The following is a 17,136-nucleotide window of genomic DNA, read 5'->3' on the forward strand; positions in this document are numbered from 1 at the left end:
CCAATAAAAGAAAAAAAAGATCTTATTGATTAAACTGCTTATTTGAATTAGACCTACTTTGTGTTCAAGTGCCAGGCTCTATGATGTTATTGTCACCATGATGCTGTGCCAAGCAGTCCAAGGCACTATTTACTTCCTTGAGATCCTGTGAGCTCATCCAAGTACAAAAACCAAAAACCAAACCAAACCAAACCAAAAACAACAACAACAACAACAACAACAACAGCAACAATAAAAACCCAACCAACCAACCAACCAACCAACCAGAGAATCAATAAAAAGTTTTTGTTTTAAATGGCCAAACAAAACCCACATCATGTGACAGTGTAGCCAAGGGGCAGAGTAAATGGGTTTGATCAATTTTTTTAATAATTGTATTTTTCTTAAATATTTTATGTATTTACATTTCAAATGTTATCCCCTTTCCCCCTCCCCCTGCTCCTATGAGGATGCTCCCGCTCATACTCACCCATTCCAACCTCAACACCCTGGCATGCCCTACATTGTGGAAATGAGCCTTCACAGGACCCAGGGCTTTTCCTCCTATTGATGCTGGACAATGACATCCTTTGTTACATATACAGCTGAAGCCATGGGTCCCTCCATTACTCATTGGTTGGTGGTTTAGTCCATGGAAGCTCTGGGGGTTCTGGTTGGTTGATATTGTTGTCTTCCTTCAGCTCCTTCAGTCTTTTCTCTAACTCCTCCACTGGGGTCTCCTTGTTCAGTCCAACAGTTAGCTGCAACCATGCTCATCTGTATCAGTAGGGCTCTGGAAGAGCCTCTCACGAGACACCCAGATCTGGGTCCTGTCAGCAAGCACTTATTGGCATCAGTAGTACTGACTGGGTTTGGTGGCAGCATATGCGTGTTTTGTTTTCTAAAGTGGGTCCCCACTTGGCATCTTAAGCAATCTAGCATTGGTTGAAAAAAGGAGTCTTGTTCAGAGTATTGAAAGTTAAGGCATGTAAGAAGCAGGTCATCTACCTCTGTCCTGGGACAATGGGGTGTGGCCTTGCCTTCCCCTCGCCTGGCCTGGAAGTAGTTCCATCTCGAAGTGTTCAACACGCCCTACGTCATCCTTTGCTCCTCCTCACCACAGCCTCACCAGGGGTCCTGGACCCATCAGTAAACACAGCTACAGTTAGGGGTGGGGAGGAGGAGGAGGAAGATGAGGACGAGGAGGAAGAGGAGGAGGAGGACGAGGACGAGGACGAGGAGGAGAATCAATGCCTGTTCTTGCAGAAGATCCCAGATACATCATAAAACCATAAGAATACCATAGGCTGTCAGTGTAGCTCAGTGCGTACTCAAGAACCTAAATTTAACCTCTGTGAGTTGGATGATATAAACTATTAAGCTCTTTATTTGTAATAGATCTACTCTGTGTTCAAAAACCATATTTTATAAAATGAAATTCAGATGATTGATTTCTGAAAATAAAATGTTATAATGTCAGATCATAAGATAAAAAGTCCATGTGCTTCCTGCTTTAGAAAAGGCATCCTGTGAAACACATTGAACTCCTGTACCATCAAGCGTCTCTGAAATGTCATTGAGTAGTATAGATTGCTTTTCTAACTTAAATGTTTGGGTTTTTGGCCACATGTCTGTAAGTGTACTCCGTGACAGAAGAGCAGCCCATGCTCCGACCTCTGAGCCATCTCTGTGGTCTCCTTTAAAAATAAGAATTCCAATGGAATGGTTTTCCCTTGGGTCTTAATTCAACATCAAGAGTTGTTGCTCATCCTTACCAGGTATCAGAATTAAAATGCAACTTGAATTTCTGAGACAGAGAGCTTCCCCTAAGCCTTGCCCAGCAGGAATGACAGAATTCCCCATCCCTTTCAACTCTTTGTAAGGCACACAGGTCTTAGAGCCCTGGTGCTCACAGCAACCACAACAGACAGGCCACAGATGGATGAGGAACCGCTCTGCACTGCACTGGGGACAGTGGACCGAGAGAAGAGGAGACGAGGGATTCCACTGGAAGTACCAGACGTGCATAAAGTCCTGCCTTTCACCTGGCCGACTGTTTCAGGTTGCTACCCGTGTTACTGAACACCACCGAACAGAAACTCAGAAGAAGATAAATCTTGTTATCTCTGTCGAATGTGCTTAGCAAGGGCAGACTCACCAGGCTCCTCCTCCTTCAGCGCCTCCAGATCAAGACTCTCATTTTCCTTGAAGAATATCTGGAACTTTTCGAATGTCGCTGCGTACAGGCGTGCAGAGTCAAACGCTGAGTGAATCGTTTCCTAAGTGGGACACAGATGAACAAGACTCATTTTTCCCTATTATTTTTAGTTAGGTGTGTGTGTGTGTGTGTGTGTGTGTGTGTGTGTGTGTCAATGTGTATGGGAGTTTGTGCACATGAGTGTAGGTGCCCATGGTGCCCAGAGGCGTCTGATCCTTCCAGCAGGATTTAGAGATGTGAGCTTCCTGGTGTGTGTGTGTGTGTGTGTGTGTGTGTGTGTGTGTGTGTGTGTGTGTGTGTGTGTGCTGCGTGGAAATCAAACTTGGATCTGCAGAATCAGTGGGTGCTTTTTACTTCAGAGCCATCTTTCCAGCTCCTAAGGCAATTTTTCTTAAGTAGAATTTAATCTAACACACACACACACACACACACACACACCGCATACCACATTGCATCTCTATTTTTCTTCCAGCCAATAAAAACCATGAGTTCATGACTTCAATTTCAATGCAAAATCATTCAGTTCCTTCTGGCCTTTCTCTCTTTTCTGTTTATTGTTCTCTTTATGCAGGTGAGGGCTGGCACAGGATGGGGCAGGGCCTATGATTGGACAGCGAAAAGGGGGAGGGGACAGAGTTTTGGTAAAGGGATAGAGAGGAGAATAAAAGGAACCAATATGGAGGCAGAAAAGGATGACCCAGATCTGTGTGGCCTTAAATGGCCACAGGTAGGTGGTTATGAATATTTCTTAAGGGATGGATTTCTACAGATCAGTTTATCTTATCTAGGTGGGCAGTTTATGTCATTATCAATTGGCTCTGAGTTTATTGTGTGGACGTTTTGCAGATTGTAAATTTACTGAGGTAAATTACTTAGCTAAATCTGATTGTTAAGTGATAAGCTTCTAGAGTTTTGATTCGGTCGGACTGGTGTGGGTTGTGACAGTGACTGCAGGGGGCGTTTGCAGGGAATGTGAGTGGAGTCCACAGTAAGAGAGCTGCAAGATAGGAGGACTCTGTATGAAACTGGCCTGGCAGCGACCTGCTTTGGGAACTAGATGGATGGAGAGGTTGCTGCTGGGCTCAGACAGTAGCCAGTGGCAGCGTGCGATAGAGATTGAGAGCTTAGCAGGTGAGATGCTTTGGTGACTGAGATGAAATTATCCCGCTAATGCCACATGGCTCAGCTCGCCGATTTCGGCTAGCGAGGGCTTGAAGGTGTTTTAAATGTTTACTGCAATGCTTTCCCAACTTGTTAACTCTTTAAAGATGAAAAATCTCTTCATTCCTGTGTTGTTGTTTTTTCCTTTATGAATTTGCTGTGGGCTAGAATGATCTGAGAAGAGGGATTCCCCATGAGATCGCCTATATGCAAGTCTATAGGGCATTTTCTTGATTAATGATTGATGTGCTCCCGGGTGACTGATGCGCCACCCCTGGTTTGTACAACAGAGCAAGCCACAAGGAGCAAGCCAGTCATGGTCTCTATGTTAGTTCTTGCTTCTTCCTGCCCTGACTTCCCTCAATGATGAGCTGCAACTGTAAGCTGAAATAAACCTTTTCCTCCCCAGGTTGCCTTTTGTCTTGGTATTTCATTACAGCAGTAGAAACCTAACTAGTAACAACTGCCCACGATATGTTTTTTACTTATTTGCTCAACTGAGGAACACACAGAAAGTGGTCTGGGATTGCCGATACCCTAATTCCACTGACAAAATCAAGTTTAGCAGTTGGTTTTGTGCATAAGGTTGTGTGGCCAAGTCCCAACAACACTCAAAGTTTATGTGGAGGCCCTGAGTTTCAATCCTTCGATGATGATGATGATGATGATGATGATGATGCTGCTGCTGCTGCTGCTGCTGCTGATGATGATGATGATGATAATAATAATAATAATAATAATAATAATAAAAACAACTTGCTTTAATCCCCATCTTTGCATTCTTCAGTGTGGTTATGTTGCTCAACTAATTTGGATTCATTTGTTTTTGTTTGTGTTTTATGCACCCTCCAGGCTTGTTTAGAACTATATTAAGACCTACACTCAGAAGAGTTCCTCTGAGTTATAGGTATTTGCCCCAACTCCTTTTCTGGCATAAAAAGGACAGATGACATAAACTGTCTCTTGGCTTGCTCACTCAACAGTGGCCTGGGAAAGTCGCTCCATACAGTTAACCGCTGTCTTCCTGACTCTTGGGTTGGCTGTCGATCTTTCTTCTGTAGGGACACATAAAGCCTACTCATTCTCCTGTGGCTGGGTATTTTGGTAGTTTCCAAAGTTTTGCAATCAGAAGCAAGATGCTAAGCCTCATGTATGTTCTTTTCTACCAGAGATCCTGTGTTTTCAGGTGTGTCATTGTTAAACCAAAAAGCAAATGTACATTCAGTTGGGATTTTTGGTTTTTTGGTTTTTTTCTCTCTCATATAACGCAAGTTCTCCTTATTCTCTGCATGGCCACAGTGTGGTGGAGGATAATTGATTCCCCACAGGTTAGGCCACGGAATGTTTTAGCACATCTTTTAATTTCACTAACATATTAGTTGAAAAGATGCTAATTCAGTTTTCTATGACTTCACAGAAAGCTGTTTGGTTAATAATTTTTGGTAAAATTTCTGCCTTACACTTTGACCATTTTTCCTCCTACCTGTAATCCTGTTACCCAGTGCAAAGTTTCTTCATGCCTTAACAAGTCAGGACGGATGATATAAATACATTCTCCCAATTTGCAAATGTACTTTTATTTGGGGAGAATTCTGACCTTGCAATTAAAATGTATGTGGTCAAGTTTATCAGTTTGCTCCATCAGGAAATCTAGGTTTTTAAATATTTATTTTTAATTGTGTGCCGGTGAGTGTATCTGTGAGTCTTGTTAGAGGCCGGAAGGGGTTGTAGGTTCCTCTGGAGCTGTAATTTTGAGGTGAGTCACCATAGATAGATGCTTGGAATGGAACTCCAACTGTCAGTGCTCTTTTTTTTTTAACTTGAGTATTTCTTATTTACATTTCAAGTGTTATTCCCTTTCCTGGTTTCCAGGCAAACATCCCCCTAATCCCTCCTTTATGGGTGTTCCCCTCCCCATCCTCCCCCCATTGCCGCCCTACCCCCAACAATCACGTTCACTGGGGGTTCAGTCGTAGCAGGACCAAGGGCATCCCCTTCCACTGGTGCTCTTACTAGGATATTCATTGCTACCTATGAGGTTGGAGCCCAGGGTCAGTCCATGTATAGTCTTTAGGTAGTGGCTTAGTCCCTGGAAACTCTAGTTGCTTGGCATTATTGTTCATATGGGGTCTCGAGCCCCTTCAAGCTCTTCCAGTCCTTTCTCTGATCCTTCAACGGGGGTCCTATTCTCAGTTCAGTGGTTTGCTGCTGGCATTCGCCTCTGTATTTGCTGTATTCTGGCTGTGTCTCTCAGGAGCGATCTACATCCGGCTCCTGTCGGCCTACACTTCTTTTGCTTCATCCATCTTGTCTGAATTGGGTGGCTGTATATGTATGGGCCACATGTGGGGCAGGCTCTGAATGGGTGTTCCTTCTGTCTCTGTTTAATCTTTTGCCTCTCTCTTCCCTGCCAAGGGTATTCTTGTTCCCCTTTTAAAGAAGGAGTGAAGCCTTCACATTTTGATCATCCGTCTTGAGTTTCATGTGTTCTAGGCATCTAGGGTAATTCAAGCATTTGGGCTAATAGCCACTTATCAATGAGTGCATACCATGTGTGTTTTTCTGTGATTGGGTTACCTCACTCAGGATGATATTTTCCAGTTCCAACCATTTGTCTATGAATTTCATAAAGGCATTGTTTTTGATAGCTGAGTAATATTCCATTGTATAGATGTACCACATTTTCTGTATCCATTCCTCTGTTGAAGGGCATCTGGGTTCTTTCCAGCTTCTGGCTATTATAAATAAGGCTGCTATGAACATAGTGGAGCACGTGTCTTTTTTATATGTTGGGGCATCTTGTGGGTATATGCCCAAGAGAGGTATAGCTGGATCCTTATGTAGTTCAATGTCCAATTTTCTGAGGAACCTCAGACTGATTTCCAGAATGGTTGTACCAGTCTGCAATCCCACCAACAATGGAGGAGTTCCTCTTTCTCCACATCCTCGCCAGCATTTGCTGTCACCTGAGTTTTTGATCTTAGCCATTCTCACTGGTGGAGGTGAAATCTCAGGGTTGTTTTGATTTGCATTTCCTTATGACTAAAGATGTTGAACATTTTCTTTGGGTGTTTCTCAGCCATTCGGCATCACAGAAAGGATTCTTTTCAGTATTATCTTTGGATTTGCAGCATATTTTTAAATCTTTTCTTATACTTTATTTATTTATCCTGTATGTTGGCAGGTACCTCCATTCACGGGTGGAGGTCACAGCAGAACTTGCTTGCAGGAGTCAGTTTCCTCTCCTTCCATCGTGTGGATTCTGGGATTAAACTGAGGTCGTCAGGGTTGGCAGCCAGCGCCTACCTGCTGAGCCATCTCACTGGCCCCGGCAGGACAATTTTTAAAGTTTACACATTTTTCCCCAGATTTTTACTATTTAGAGATTAGGTACCTGTCGGTTCCCAGAAATAGAACATTCAAAGATAAGACCAGAAGAACGTGCATGCCTCGATTTCCTACAGGTTGGAAATATAATAAACAGTTTTTAGTAAAAGTGAATCTACCTTTATTTGCTGGATGATGGTGAGAAAGTTCCGATCATCCTCAAACACGGCTGAGAGGCTCGGCCCCGGGCCACAGGTCTTCTCCTCAACCTTCTTGTTAATAAAAGGACTGGTGAAAGCGTTAAAGTAAGAGTCCGGCACCAGATTAGGAACTGACAACACCGTGTTTTCAAAGTGATTAATTATCCCAGAAATGCCATCCTGTCAGAGAGAAAACAAATAGAAGGGAAGCACAGGTGACTGTATTTACAAAGTTTCTGAATTTCCTGATAATTAAGAATGACTCATTCCAGAGCTAGAGATGCCTCAGAGATTCTGAGAGCTGGAGATGAGGCCCCAGCACCCACTCTGGGCAGCTCACAACTGCCTGCACTCCAGATCCAGGGAGATGTTGCACCTTCTCCTGGTCTCCATGTTCTCCTGCATGGACAGTGTGTGCACTTGCAAGTGGACATGTGCATATGCATGCTAGCACATAACAACACATGTGTGCACAAGCGTGTATGCATGCACACACACACACACACACACGCACACACACAAATACAAACAAATGTAGGAACAAAGGAGTAAATAAATAAAATCTTTTTAAAAACGGGACTCATACAACCAACCACAGCAGGTGTGTTGATTCTGCAATTCTGAGAATAGGCCAAATCAGAAGACACAGTTCTGTTTTCAGACGAAATACTTTCTAATTGAAAAAGAGACAAATTGCTGCAGGTGGCAATGCATGCCTTTAATCCCAGCACTGAGGAGGCAGAGGTATAAGGATCTCTGTGCGTTTGGTGTCAGCCTGGTCTACAGAGCTAGTTCCAAGACAGTCAGGGCTACATAGAGAAATCTTGTTTCAGGGAAGGAAAACAAGGCAGCACATTGTGATGATTGGAAATGTGAGTAAAACCCTAGAGGGCTGTGAGAGAAGGCAAGCCAATGAAATGCCAGGGAATTTTAAATGATGATTACAAGTGTATTAGTATTTGGGAAATGGTTTCTATTCTAGAAGTATAAGCTGAGATTAAAAATTAGACATAGACACAAAGATTTATGTACAAAGACAATAACTTGAAAATAATTAGAGAAAACAAGAATATTCAAAAATGGTGGCTTAGACATACGAATTATGGTGTGTGTGTGTGTGTGTGTGTGCGTGTGTGTGTGTGTGTGTGTGTGTGTATGTGTGTGTGTGTGTGTAAAATGCTATACTCTTTCCAAAAGATGTTTCCAAAGTAACTAATGACATGCCTGTACTATAATGTTAAGGAGAAAGAAAGAAAAAGAGAGAAAGAGAGAGAGAGAGAGAGAGAGAGAGAGAGAGAGAGAGAAGAGAGAAGAGAGAGAGAGAGAGAGATAGGGGTCAAGGTTCAAATCCCAGCACTGACACAGCAGCTCACAATTGTCTGCTACTCAACATCCAGGGGATCTGACACCCTCACAGACACACGTGCAAGCAAAACACCAGTGCACATAAAATTAAAAGTAAATTATAGAGGAAAGAGAAGTTTGAAAAAAAGAGAAATTGACAGAGAACACAATAGAACCTCAAATTGTAAAATATGTCCAAGTGCATATAAGCTCATGGTACATTAGGTGTGCAGGCACACGTGTACACATAAAACAAGATAGGGAGGAAACATGGTTAGTGCTCTAGATTGGTAAATTTGTGGAATATTGTTAAAGAGACACATAGTCAAAAGACAGAATTTCGTAAGATAAAACATGATTTTGAAAAGACTTCAGAAGTGATGTTTAGAGCAGCACAGTGTCTTTGATGCCCCTCAAGGGCTGCTTTGGTCAGTGCAAGGTTTGTACCATACTGAGGCATCTTCATGAGAGAGTGCCTTGCCAAGCTTTCGATCTGACCCCAGGGCAAGGGATCAGTGCTAACTTCAGTCTTGACAATAAGCTGACCCCAAAGAAGTTCCTTCATTATTTTAAAAGTTGCTTATCTGCAGGTATTAGATAATGAAATACACACCAGAAAGTCTTCTAAAGAAGGCTCGAAGAGTAATGATTGCACCGTCAGAATCAGTTCTGTGAGGAACATGGGGATGAGAGACTCATCTTCCTCCTGCTTTTCGATCACTGGGGCCCCCTGGAAGGACCACATGTACATTGTTACAAAGACCCTTAAGCATCTAGAGGGATGCTATGAAGGAAAGCGGACATACAAAGATGAGTGGACTTGAGTTCACACAATGAGCTGAATTTAGGTCTTTGGCATGTGGAAGTCTTTCTGGGAATAACACCATAGGAAGATCAAAGGTGAAAATATTGGAAGATGACACAGCAATGTAAAAGTATCGTCTTTGCAAAACCGGAAGTGTGGGATGCGACCTTAAATAGAAATGTGGTTTGTATACTTGATAGGCTCCACACATTCAACAATCCGATCCTGAGACAGATATGGCCCTGTTCATTTCTCTTGCTGTCATGAAATACCCTGGCAGAAAGCAACACAGGGAGGAGAGGGTTGACTGGGCTCCCAATTCCAAGCTACAGTCTGTCAGTGAGGGGTGGTGAAGAAAGGAACTCAAGCCACTGTCTACGTCACACCCAAACTCCAGGACCAAGGCCAATCACATCCTTGCTTGCTTTTGCTCCCTCTATGTGTACAGCCCAGAGCTCAGCCAGGAAATGACGGTTTCCACATTCAGGGCAGGTCTTCCTCATCAATTAAGAACAGGGTAGGTAATTCCCTTTAGACATGCCCAAAGGTGGGTCTTACTTACATAATTCTTCATTATGACTCCTTTCCTGGATGATTTTAGGTTGGGTCAAGGTGGTGATTATCACTGACTAATATAATATTTGAACAGAAACTTCTCTGTTTTTCCAAAATATGGAAAATACTGGCAAAAACACCTGACATAGAGATGTTTGTCAGTAAACACCGGAGACTCGGTTCTGGGCAAATGTACCTTTTTCTCGATGACTTCGGGCTTATCTTCAGTAATCCACTTCTGGATGACATCTGCTGAGGGAGTTCGCTTTAGTTTATCCGAGAGGTAATTCAGAAGGGAGCTGGCAGTATTTACCGTTAAGACGTGCAAGGTGTTCTGAATTAGGTAATCATTCAGACGGATGAAGCTTGAGAAAAAAAAAAAGGCAAACACTAAACACTCTTAGCTTTCTGCGATTGCTATGCTATGCATTCTTCACAGCCACTCTAAGGCAATGATTTAAAAAGTAAAACATGGGTGTCTCCTGGAATTTTGGTTGAATTTTATTAAAACATGAGATAGCTCAGAGTTGTTCTTAGACCTTCTTCCCCAGAAAGCAAAATATATTCAATTATAGGACAGTGATTTAACTAGTGGTTTGAACTTTCCCATGGGCTATGTGATGAACAAGGTGGTTATTAAGAATAATGCGCCCAGATCCTCCAGTCAGTAGACTGCAGGAGTTCTTCAAAATGCTTTAAAGAAAAGCTCAGGGGCTGGAGAGATGGTTCAGTGGTTAAGAGCACTGACTGCTCTTCCAGAGGTCCTGAGTTCAATTCCCAGCAACCCCATGGTGGCTCACAGCCATCTGTGAAGGGATCTGATGCCCTCTTCTGGTGCATCTGAGGACAGCTACAGTGTACTCATATACATAAAATAAATAATTCTTTTTAAAAAGAAGAAAAGCTCAATGCACACAGTGCGTGTAACTTAACTTGGGTCTGTAGGTAAAGTATAAAATCTTTGCATGTATGTGCTAAATTGCGTGTACTTTGGGAGATTAACCCCTGTAACAAGGGCATTCATGATGCCTGTTCTTTGGAAGGATCACAGATGTAACCCAGCACTCAGGGCGTAGATCCGTGTTCTTTGACAGCAGCTCTTAGCCCAGAGGCCACAGTTTGTGTCCTTACAGGAGGGTTGGCATTGCAAGCTGTATCTACGTTTTTCATGGGTTCTAGAAATCCAACTCAGGTCGTCAGGCTTGGGGTGTGTCCACTGAGCCATGTCCCCAGCACGGGGCTGACTTTTCCATATCTTAAGGATAGATTCCCTACTTTATCCTGAGAGAATGAAGATGCTCTCACCACGTGAGCCTCATGCAGTGATGTCTTTTGCTGGCCTGTTCTGTGTAGGTCATTTTTTCAGATTCTCCGTAAGTGGGTAAATCAGACGGAGCGTCGATAAAACTTGCAATGTTGATCTTAAAGTAATCTAAGGACAATGTAAGGCACAAATCTTCTGTAAAGCATTTATCTTTCAATATCCATTCAAAGAAAAACCTAACAAACCACGAAAGCTACACAGTCCTTTGATTTGTGACAAGTTAGAGGCCCAGAAAACAAATGTATAGAATCTATGCATAGAAGCAGGACTTGGGAACAAGTGAGGAAAGTTATTTAACGCTAAAGAAAACAAGGAGACAGGAGAGAGTGTTTTAGAAGGCTACTCCCCGTCCTGTTCTCAGTTCTTCATACCCTCGTGGGTTTCCACTTCACAGTCGTCAGGAATAAATCCCGCAGCACGTAAGGCGAAGCGGCACGACTTCCTGACCACGTCTTTTGCCTCGAATCGGAAATATTCCAGGCGCTCTGTCACCTACACATTCATGGGTATGTATAATTAGTCACGGCAGAATTTCCTGAGAAGAAAGGAGTCTGAAACTTGATGAACAACATCCATTACCTCCTGTACTCGCACGACTTGTGCAGCCTTGAATTCCTGCAGGGTGTAGGTGTGAAATTTTTCAATGTAACAAAGTCCCATAAAGCTCAGTTGATAGCACATGTCATTAATTTTAAGAAGAGCTGGTCGGAGATACTGGGTGAAAAGAAGAATTAATCAGTCCTACATTGTAAAAATACACGTAAAACAAAAACTGGTTATAAAAGGGGGTATTAGGGTGTGTGTGTGTGTGTGTGTGTGTGTGTGTGTGTGTGTGTGTGAGAACTTGGCTAAAGTGTTCAAAATCACACATCAAGTGGGAATTCTTCAGAAACTTGTTTTGTAAAAAAATTACGGGGTTGGGGAATTAGCTCAGGGGTAGAGCCCCTGCCCAGGAAGCGCAAGGCCCTGGGTTCGGTCCCCCGCTCCAAAAAAAAAAAAAAACCAAAAAAAAAAAAAAAGAATTACTCAGGTTTTCCTATTTAGTTTGCCCTTTCACCTTTAAAAGCATGCATGTCTTTTAGCTATTAAAGGAATGAGATCAATGACAAGTAGCAGAAAACTGTGCATCTTAAATTCCATTAGCTTCGGCATATGGCTACTAAAAGACTTCACAATGTCCAGTCACAACAATCACAGAAAGGAGCACTTATTCATCTAAGAGGCTATGACATAGAAAAAAAAAAAACCCTCAACTTCACTCTAGATTCACCATGGCCAACAAGACGTGTTGGAAAAGGATAAACAGAGTCACCAAGGACTCAGTATTTCTATCCCAATAATGTGCCCAGGGAAAAAAACATATACATGAGTACTTATAGTACATTTAAAAAATATTTAGAGAATTTATATTATGCTAGGGAAAATACATATAGATGTTTATTTGTAATTGCACTTACGTATAAAAGCATTATTTGTAGTTGCCAAAAAGCAGGAATAACCCCACAAACAACTGTAGTTAGCCAGTGAAAGTAAATGGTATCCTGCAGCACCAGTGCAGTTTGAAGAGAGTACGCTGTGAAAAATGTCCTATTGTACGATTCCTTAGGCCCACAGAGTAGGAAAGTTATGGAGGCAGGGAGAAGGTGTTGGGGGAGGAACAAGGGAGCTGGGGAACTTTTTTTTTAGGGTGATGGACATGTGCCGAAATTGACTGTGGAGATGGCTATGGTGAGTGCACTGAACTAAGTTGTATACTGTAGGTGCACGTATGTAGCAAGCATACAAATTAGGTATCAACAAAGTTGTTGAGGAAAATCTAGGCACAGGTGTTAACTAGTTTGGCTATTTTCGTAAAAGAATCGTAAAATAAAAATAGCAGGGCCAGCAAATGGCTCAGTGAGTAAAGATATTTGCCACCAAGCCTGAGGTCCTTAGCTCAATCCTAGAGACACTCCAGGCAGAAGGAGAGAACCAGCTCCCATAAGTTCTCATGTATACCATGGTAAGCAGGTACGTGCGTGCACACACACACACACACACACACACACACACACACACACACACACACACACACACACACACACACACACACACACACACACACACACACACACACACATTGAAGAAGTAAAATGCAATAAGAATGTTAAAATAGGACCTGGAGAGATTGCTCCCTGGTTCTATTCCCTGCATCCATACAACTCCATCCCAGGGGATCCAACACTCTCCTGGTTTCCACAAGCTCTTTACACGTACAGCATACAGACAAATTTTCAGGCAACACGCAAAATAAAAGTTACTTTTTTAATTTAAAAAACGATTCTTAAATTTAAAAAAATTCAAGCATCTATTTTTTTAGTCTAGTCTAGAAGAATCAACAGTCAATGTCCCTCAATTGTGTGGATCGTGCTTGTGGTGTGTTGGTTAGTATTTGAGAGATATCAGAGACATTATAGACAGTGAGTAGATTCTTAGGTAAATATTAACTTGGAAAGATGAGAACTTTCTAACATGCTAGGAAGAAATTTAAGAGGGGATACTGTCATGCCCAGTGTATTGCTGGCAAAGGGACAATCCTCCTTATATAAGAGAAGACATGAGGGCCGGGAGAGGTCACTTAAAAGACAAATCCAGGAAGACTGTTGCATAGTGGCAAACAATATATCTATTCTGTGTCCAAACCAGGGTGAAGAAGTTCAAGTAGCTAAGAAGCCCATAATAAAGTTAGAAAGGCAGAGTCTGAGGTTAACCCTGTGAAGGGATGGGCTATCCTTGCACAGTTTAGCATGCTCAGTGGAATGGATGGCCCCAGATGACCGTCCTACACACTTCCTTGGCATGATTAATTTTAATTACTCTCCATTAATCTTAGTCCTCTCAATCTCCTCTGTTGTACAACTGACATGCCTATAAAAAGCTATCAGATTCTTCTCAAAGAGAAGCAAACGGTGGCTACTGACCCTAGAAGGTGACTAGCGTCAAAGAAACAGACCGCTGAGGTGGTTAGCTGTACTACACCTGAACATAATTCTTCATGGATGGGTCAGGGGTACACAGAGACCCATCGCTCAATTTAAGATTTCTAGGCTGCCTCTAGTTGAAGGAGACCCGTGTCTCTCTTCTTACTTCTGCCTTTTGCTTCCCTAGTGAAGAGGTTGCAGCCCCACGCATTACTGGATTGCTAGATGTTGTGACAGACATATTTATCTTGGTATTTATCCGTACCAAGATATGTGTCAGATGTTTCTGCACCAACGCCTGTGACCACATCACACTTTCTTTCCCTGCAATGCTTTTAAAACCCGATTAAGAAATACATACAGGATTAACAATGAACAGGTTTTTTCGAAGCGCTTTTCGACAGCCAGCGATTTTCTTGGAGCGCACGTTTTTCCGCCACACGCTGAAAGCCTTCCACTTCCGGAAGAGTGAGAATATGGGGATCTTCGTGAGCTCTCTGTGGTACAGGTACTCCTGTTCCCACCGCTCAGTCTCGATGTACTCGATGTCATCGTTGAAAACGTGGGTAACTGCTTCTTTGCTAATTGTGTAGTAGTCATTTTTATTGATGTTCTCATAACTTACGACCCTGTGGGCGAATACCAGTTGGGACAAATGGATGAAGTACTTGGAACAAGAGTAAGCAACAGATGGGCTTTTTTTATGTAAAGAGAGAAGCGCGTTAAAGGCGAATACCGTTTAAAATTTAACCAAATTCTAACAAACTTTCAGATCAAAGTCTTAAGAGAGAAAGGCAAGGTTTAAACAGCAGATGACACTTTAAGATTTCACAGGGTCAGTGATGTGTTCAGTCACTGCAGTTGAGAGAACTTTCGACAAATATGCAAACCCACTATAGACATTTACACATTTATGAAGTAGCAACAAAAAATAATTTTATGGTTGGGGGTCACTACGACGTGAGAGACTATATTAATGGGTTGTAAGCATTCAGAAGACTGAGAACCTTCCAAACCACTGCTCCAGAGGTTATATTCAATATCAACAGCACAGAGGACCCTTAAACTATCCAGCATTGATGGGGTTATGAGAAAGGTTGAAGAAAACATGAATTATGAATTATGAATCAAGATCCAAATTAAGCTCAAATATCTGCTGTGTCTAACTTCCTTTTAAGTATTCTTGGCTCTTGGCTATTTCTTCTCCATCTTCCAGTTTGTTGATAGGTTTTTTTCCTGACCCTGCTGCTCATCTAACCTCAAGCTTCACATCTTTCCTCTGTTCCTTCAGAGTGGTCTGTGCCAGCAGCCATGTTCAACCTTCCTTCAGTATCCCAGCCAGTCCTCCCGCTAGTCCTCCCCTACTTCCTAGATCAAATGTTTTTTTTTTATTTTTGAGGATTTTAAAAACATACAGTGAAATATGATCATGTGTGCACATGCATATGTGTGTATACACATGTGGAGGCCAGAGGTCAAGCTTAACTATCATTCACAGGAGTCATTTGTCTTGTCTTTTGAGTCGGGGTCTTTTAATAGGATCTGGGTCTTGATGGCTAAGTTGGCTACGCAGTGAGCTCCAGGGATTCCTGTCTCCACTTCCTCAGCACTGAAAGGGCACGTGATGGCACCATGCCCTGTTTTTTATCTGGGTGCTGGGGATTGAAGGCAAATTCTCATGCCTGAAAAGAGGGCATCCCACTGACTCAGCTGTCCCCCTCGCCCTGTTTCTGCTATTGTATGGAGAAACTCCTCACAACGATCCAACACAATCCAGCTAGTAGACAGAAAAGGGAGGCAAGGTCAGGAAAAGCCCATAAAGGTTTAGATGCCGTGTGTAATGTTCTGTAATCTTATTTCCTTAGTCTTTTCTTGTCCATTGCTGAAAGGTTCTTTCCCATTCAGGTTTCGAGATTCTGTGCTATGAGAACCCCAAAGCAATCATTCTCCACTGTAATTCATTTTTAGCTTCTCCCCATGCAGAAATGGTTTACCAACCAGGGTCATTTTTTGATCATAATCAATGTTACCTGGAAATGATCAACTTGATTATTAACAGTTTACCAGGAGAATGGGGTTGTAATTTTAAACAAAGGTCATGTTCTCATGCAGCATAAAAATGTTCTATAGTCCTAAAACACCCCCCGAATTTGATATAAAATACCCACATAGTGACAGAACTTTAGTGACCGCAAGGGCTTATGAAGACACTAATGATAATTTCTTTATACTATACGATAAAAAAATGCAAGGCACGCAGTCAATCTCGAGTTTGATAAAAGCTCCATGTAAAATGTAGTTCGTAGGTACCCATGGCGATGCCCCTCACCCTTTCTGAAGTAGCTCCCTGAGTCTCGAAGCAAGAGTTGGTGGAGGACTTGTTGAAGTCTTGGCAGCCGCCTCTGCTGACAGAACTGTGGAAGCAGGGGCATTGTGTGGTGGTGGATCTATTACTGCCTGTACCAGATGGCTAGGAATCCCAGTATTTGGATGACTCGTTCTCCTGCAATTAGCTATCAAAGGTATCATAGATTTTTTAAAACTCTAATGATGTCTCTTCTTATGACAGATGCAGTGTTAAAATTTCCTGTGGTAATATAACTGAGCTAAAATTTGGCCAAACACTCCCATGCTGAGTGTTTTAGAAACATTGGTGAAGCCGTCTCTCAAACACAGCTCTAATTAATTCCGATCCACATCTCAAATAAAAATAACCCCAGAAGTGTGTTAAATCACCCTTTCCTAGAGCTGAAATTTTAAAAACCTTCTTCTCGCCAGTATCTGTTAATGAATTTTCTGGCAACTCTTGAGATGTGTTTCGGTTTATTCAGGTGCAAAAATGTCAGTTACATCCACAGCTATGTGACCAAGCACTGTTCTGTACCATCCCTAACTAAATCAGCACAGTTTCACCGTTTGTAAATATTTTTCTGTTTACTGATAAAATTCTTCTTTTGAATCCAACACGTTGCGAGTGAAGCTAGACTTGTCTTGAAATAACTTGTTTTCTCCATCTATGCCAACCAATAACTGGCCTAACTTGAGACCCATCCCATGGACAAGCACCAATCCCTGACAGTATTAATGGTACTCTTATGCCTGCAGACAGGAGTCCAGCATAGCTACCATGGTGGGTTACTATGCAATTATTCAAAGGTGTTACAACTATTGTATTACATTATTTTAAAAAGAACTTTGCTATAATGTGTCTTCCTGTTGTTCATCAGTATTCCCTATTTTATATTATTCTAAAGCATTTATTT

At 42.2% G+C, this 17,136-nt stretch overlaps 1 protein-coding gene across 1 annotated transcript in view; it reads right to left on the bottom strand.

Annotated features, from left to right (window-relative positions):
- Positions 1 to 17,136, bottom strand: part of Dnah6 (dynein axonemal heavy chain 6) — a 196,073-nt gene that overhangs the window by 166,811 nt on the left and 12,126 nt on the right. Inside the window, 8 exon segments of the mRNA XM_032906333.1 lie at positions 2,138 to 2,258; positions 6,865 to 7,065; positions 8,843 to 8,959; positions 9,786 to 9,954; positions 10,895 to 11,021; positions 11,285 to 11,405; positions 11,493 to 11,627; positions 14,235 to 14,502. Coding sequence (XP_032762224.1) covers positions 2,138 to 2,258; positions 6,865 to 7,065; positions 8,843 to 8,959; positions 9,786 to 9,954; positions 10,895 to 11,021; positions 11,285 to 11,405; positions 11,493 to 11,627; positions 14,235 to 14,502 — 1,259 coding nt within the window.

Source organism: Rattus rattus, chromosome 6 (assembly GCF_011064425.1).
Source record: "Rattus rattus isolate New Zealand chromosome 6, Rrattus_CSIRO_v1, whole genome shotgun sequence".
Classification (NCBI taxonomy): domain Eukaryota; kingdom Metazoa; phylum Chordata; class Mammalia; order Rodentia; family Muridae; genus Rattus; species Rattus rattus.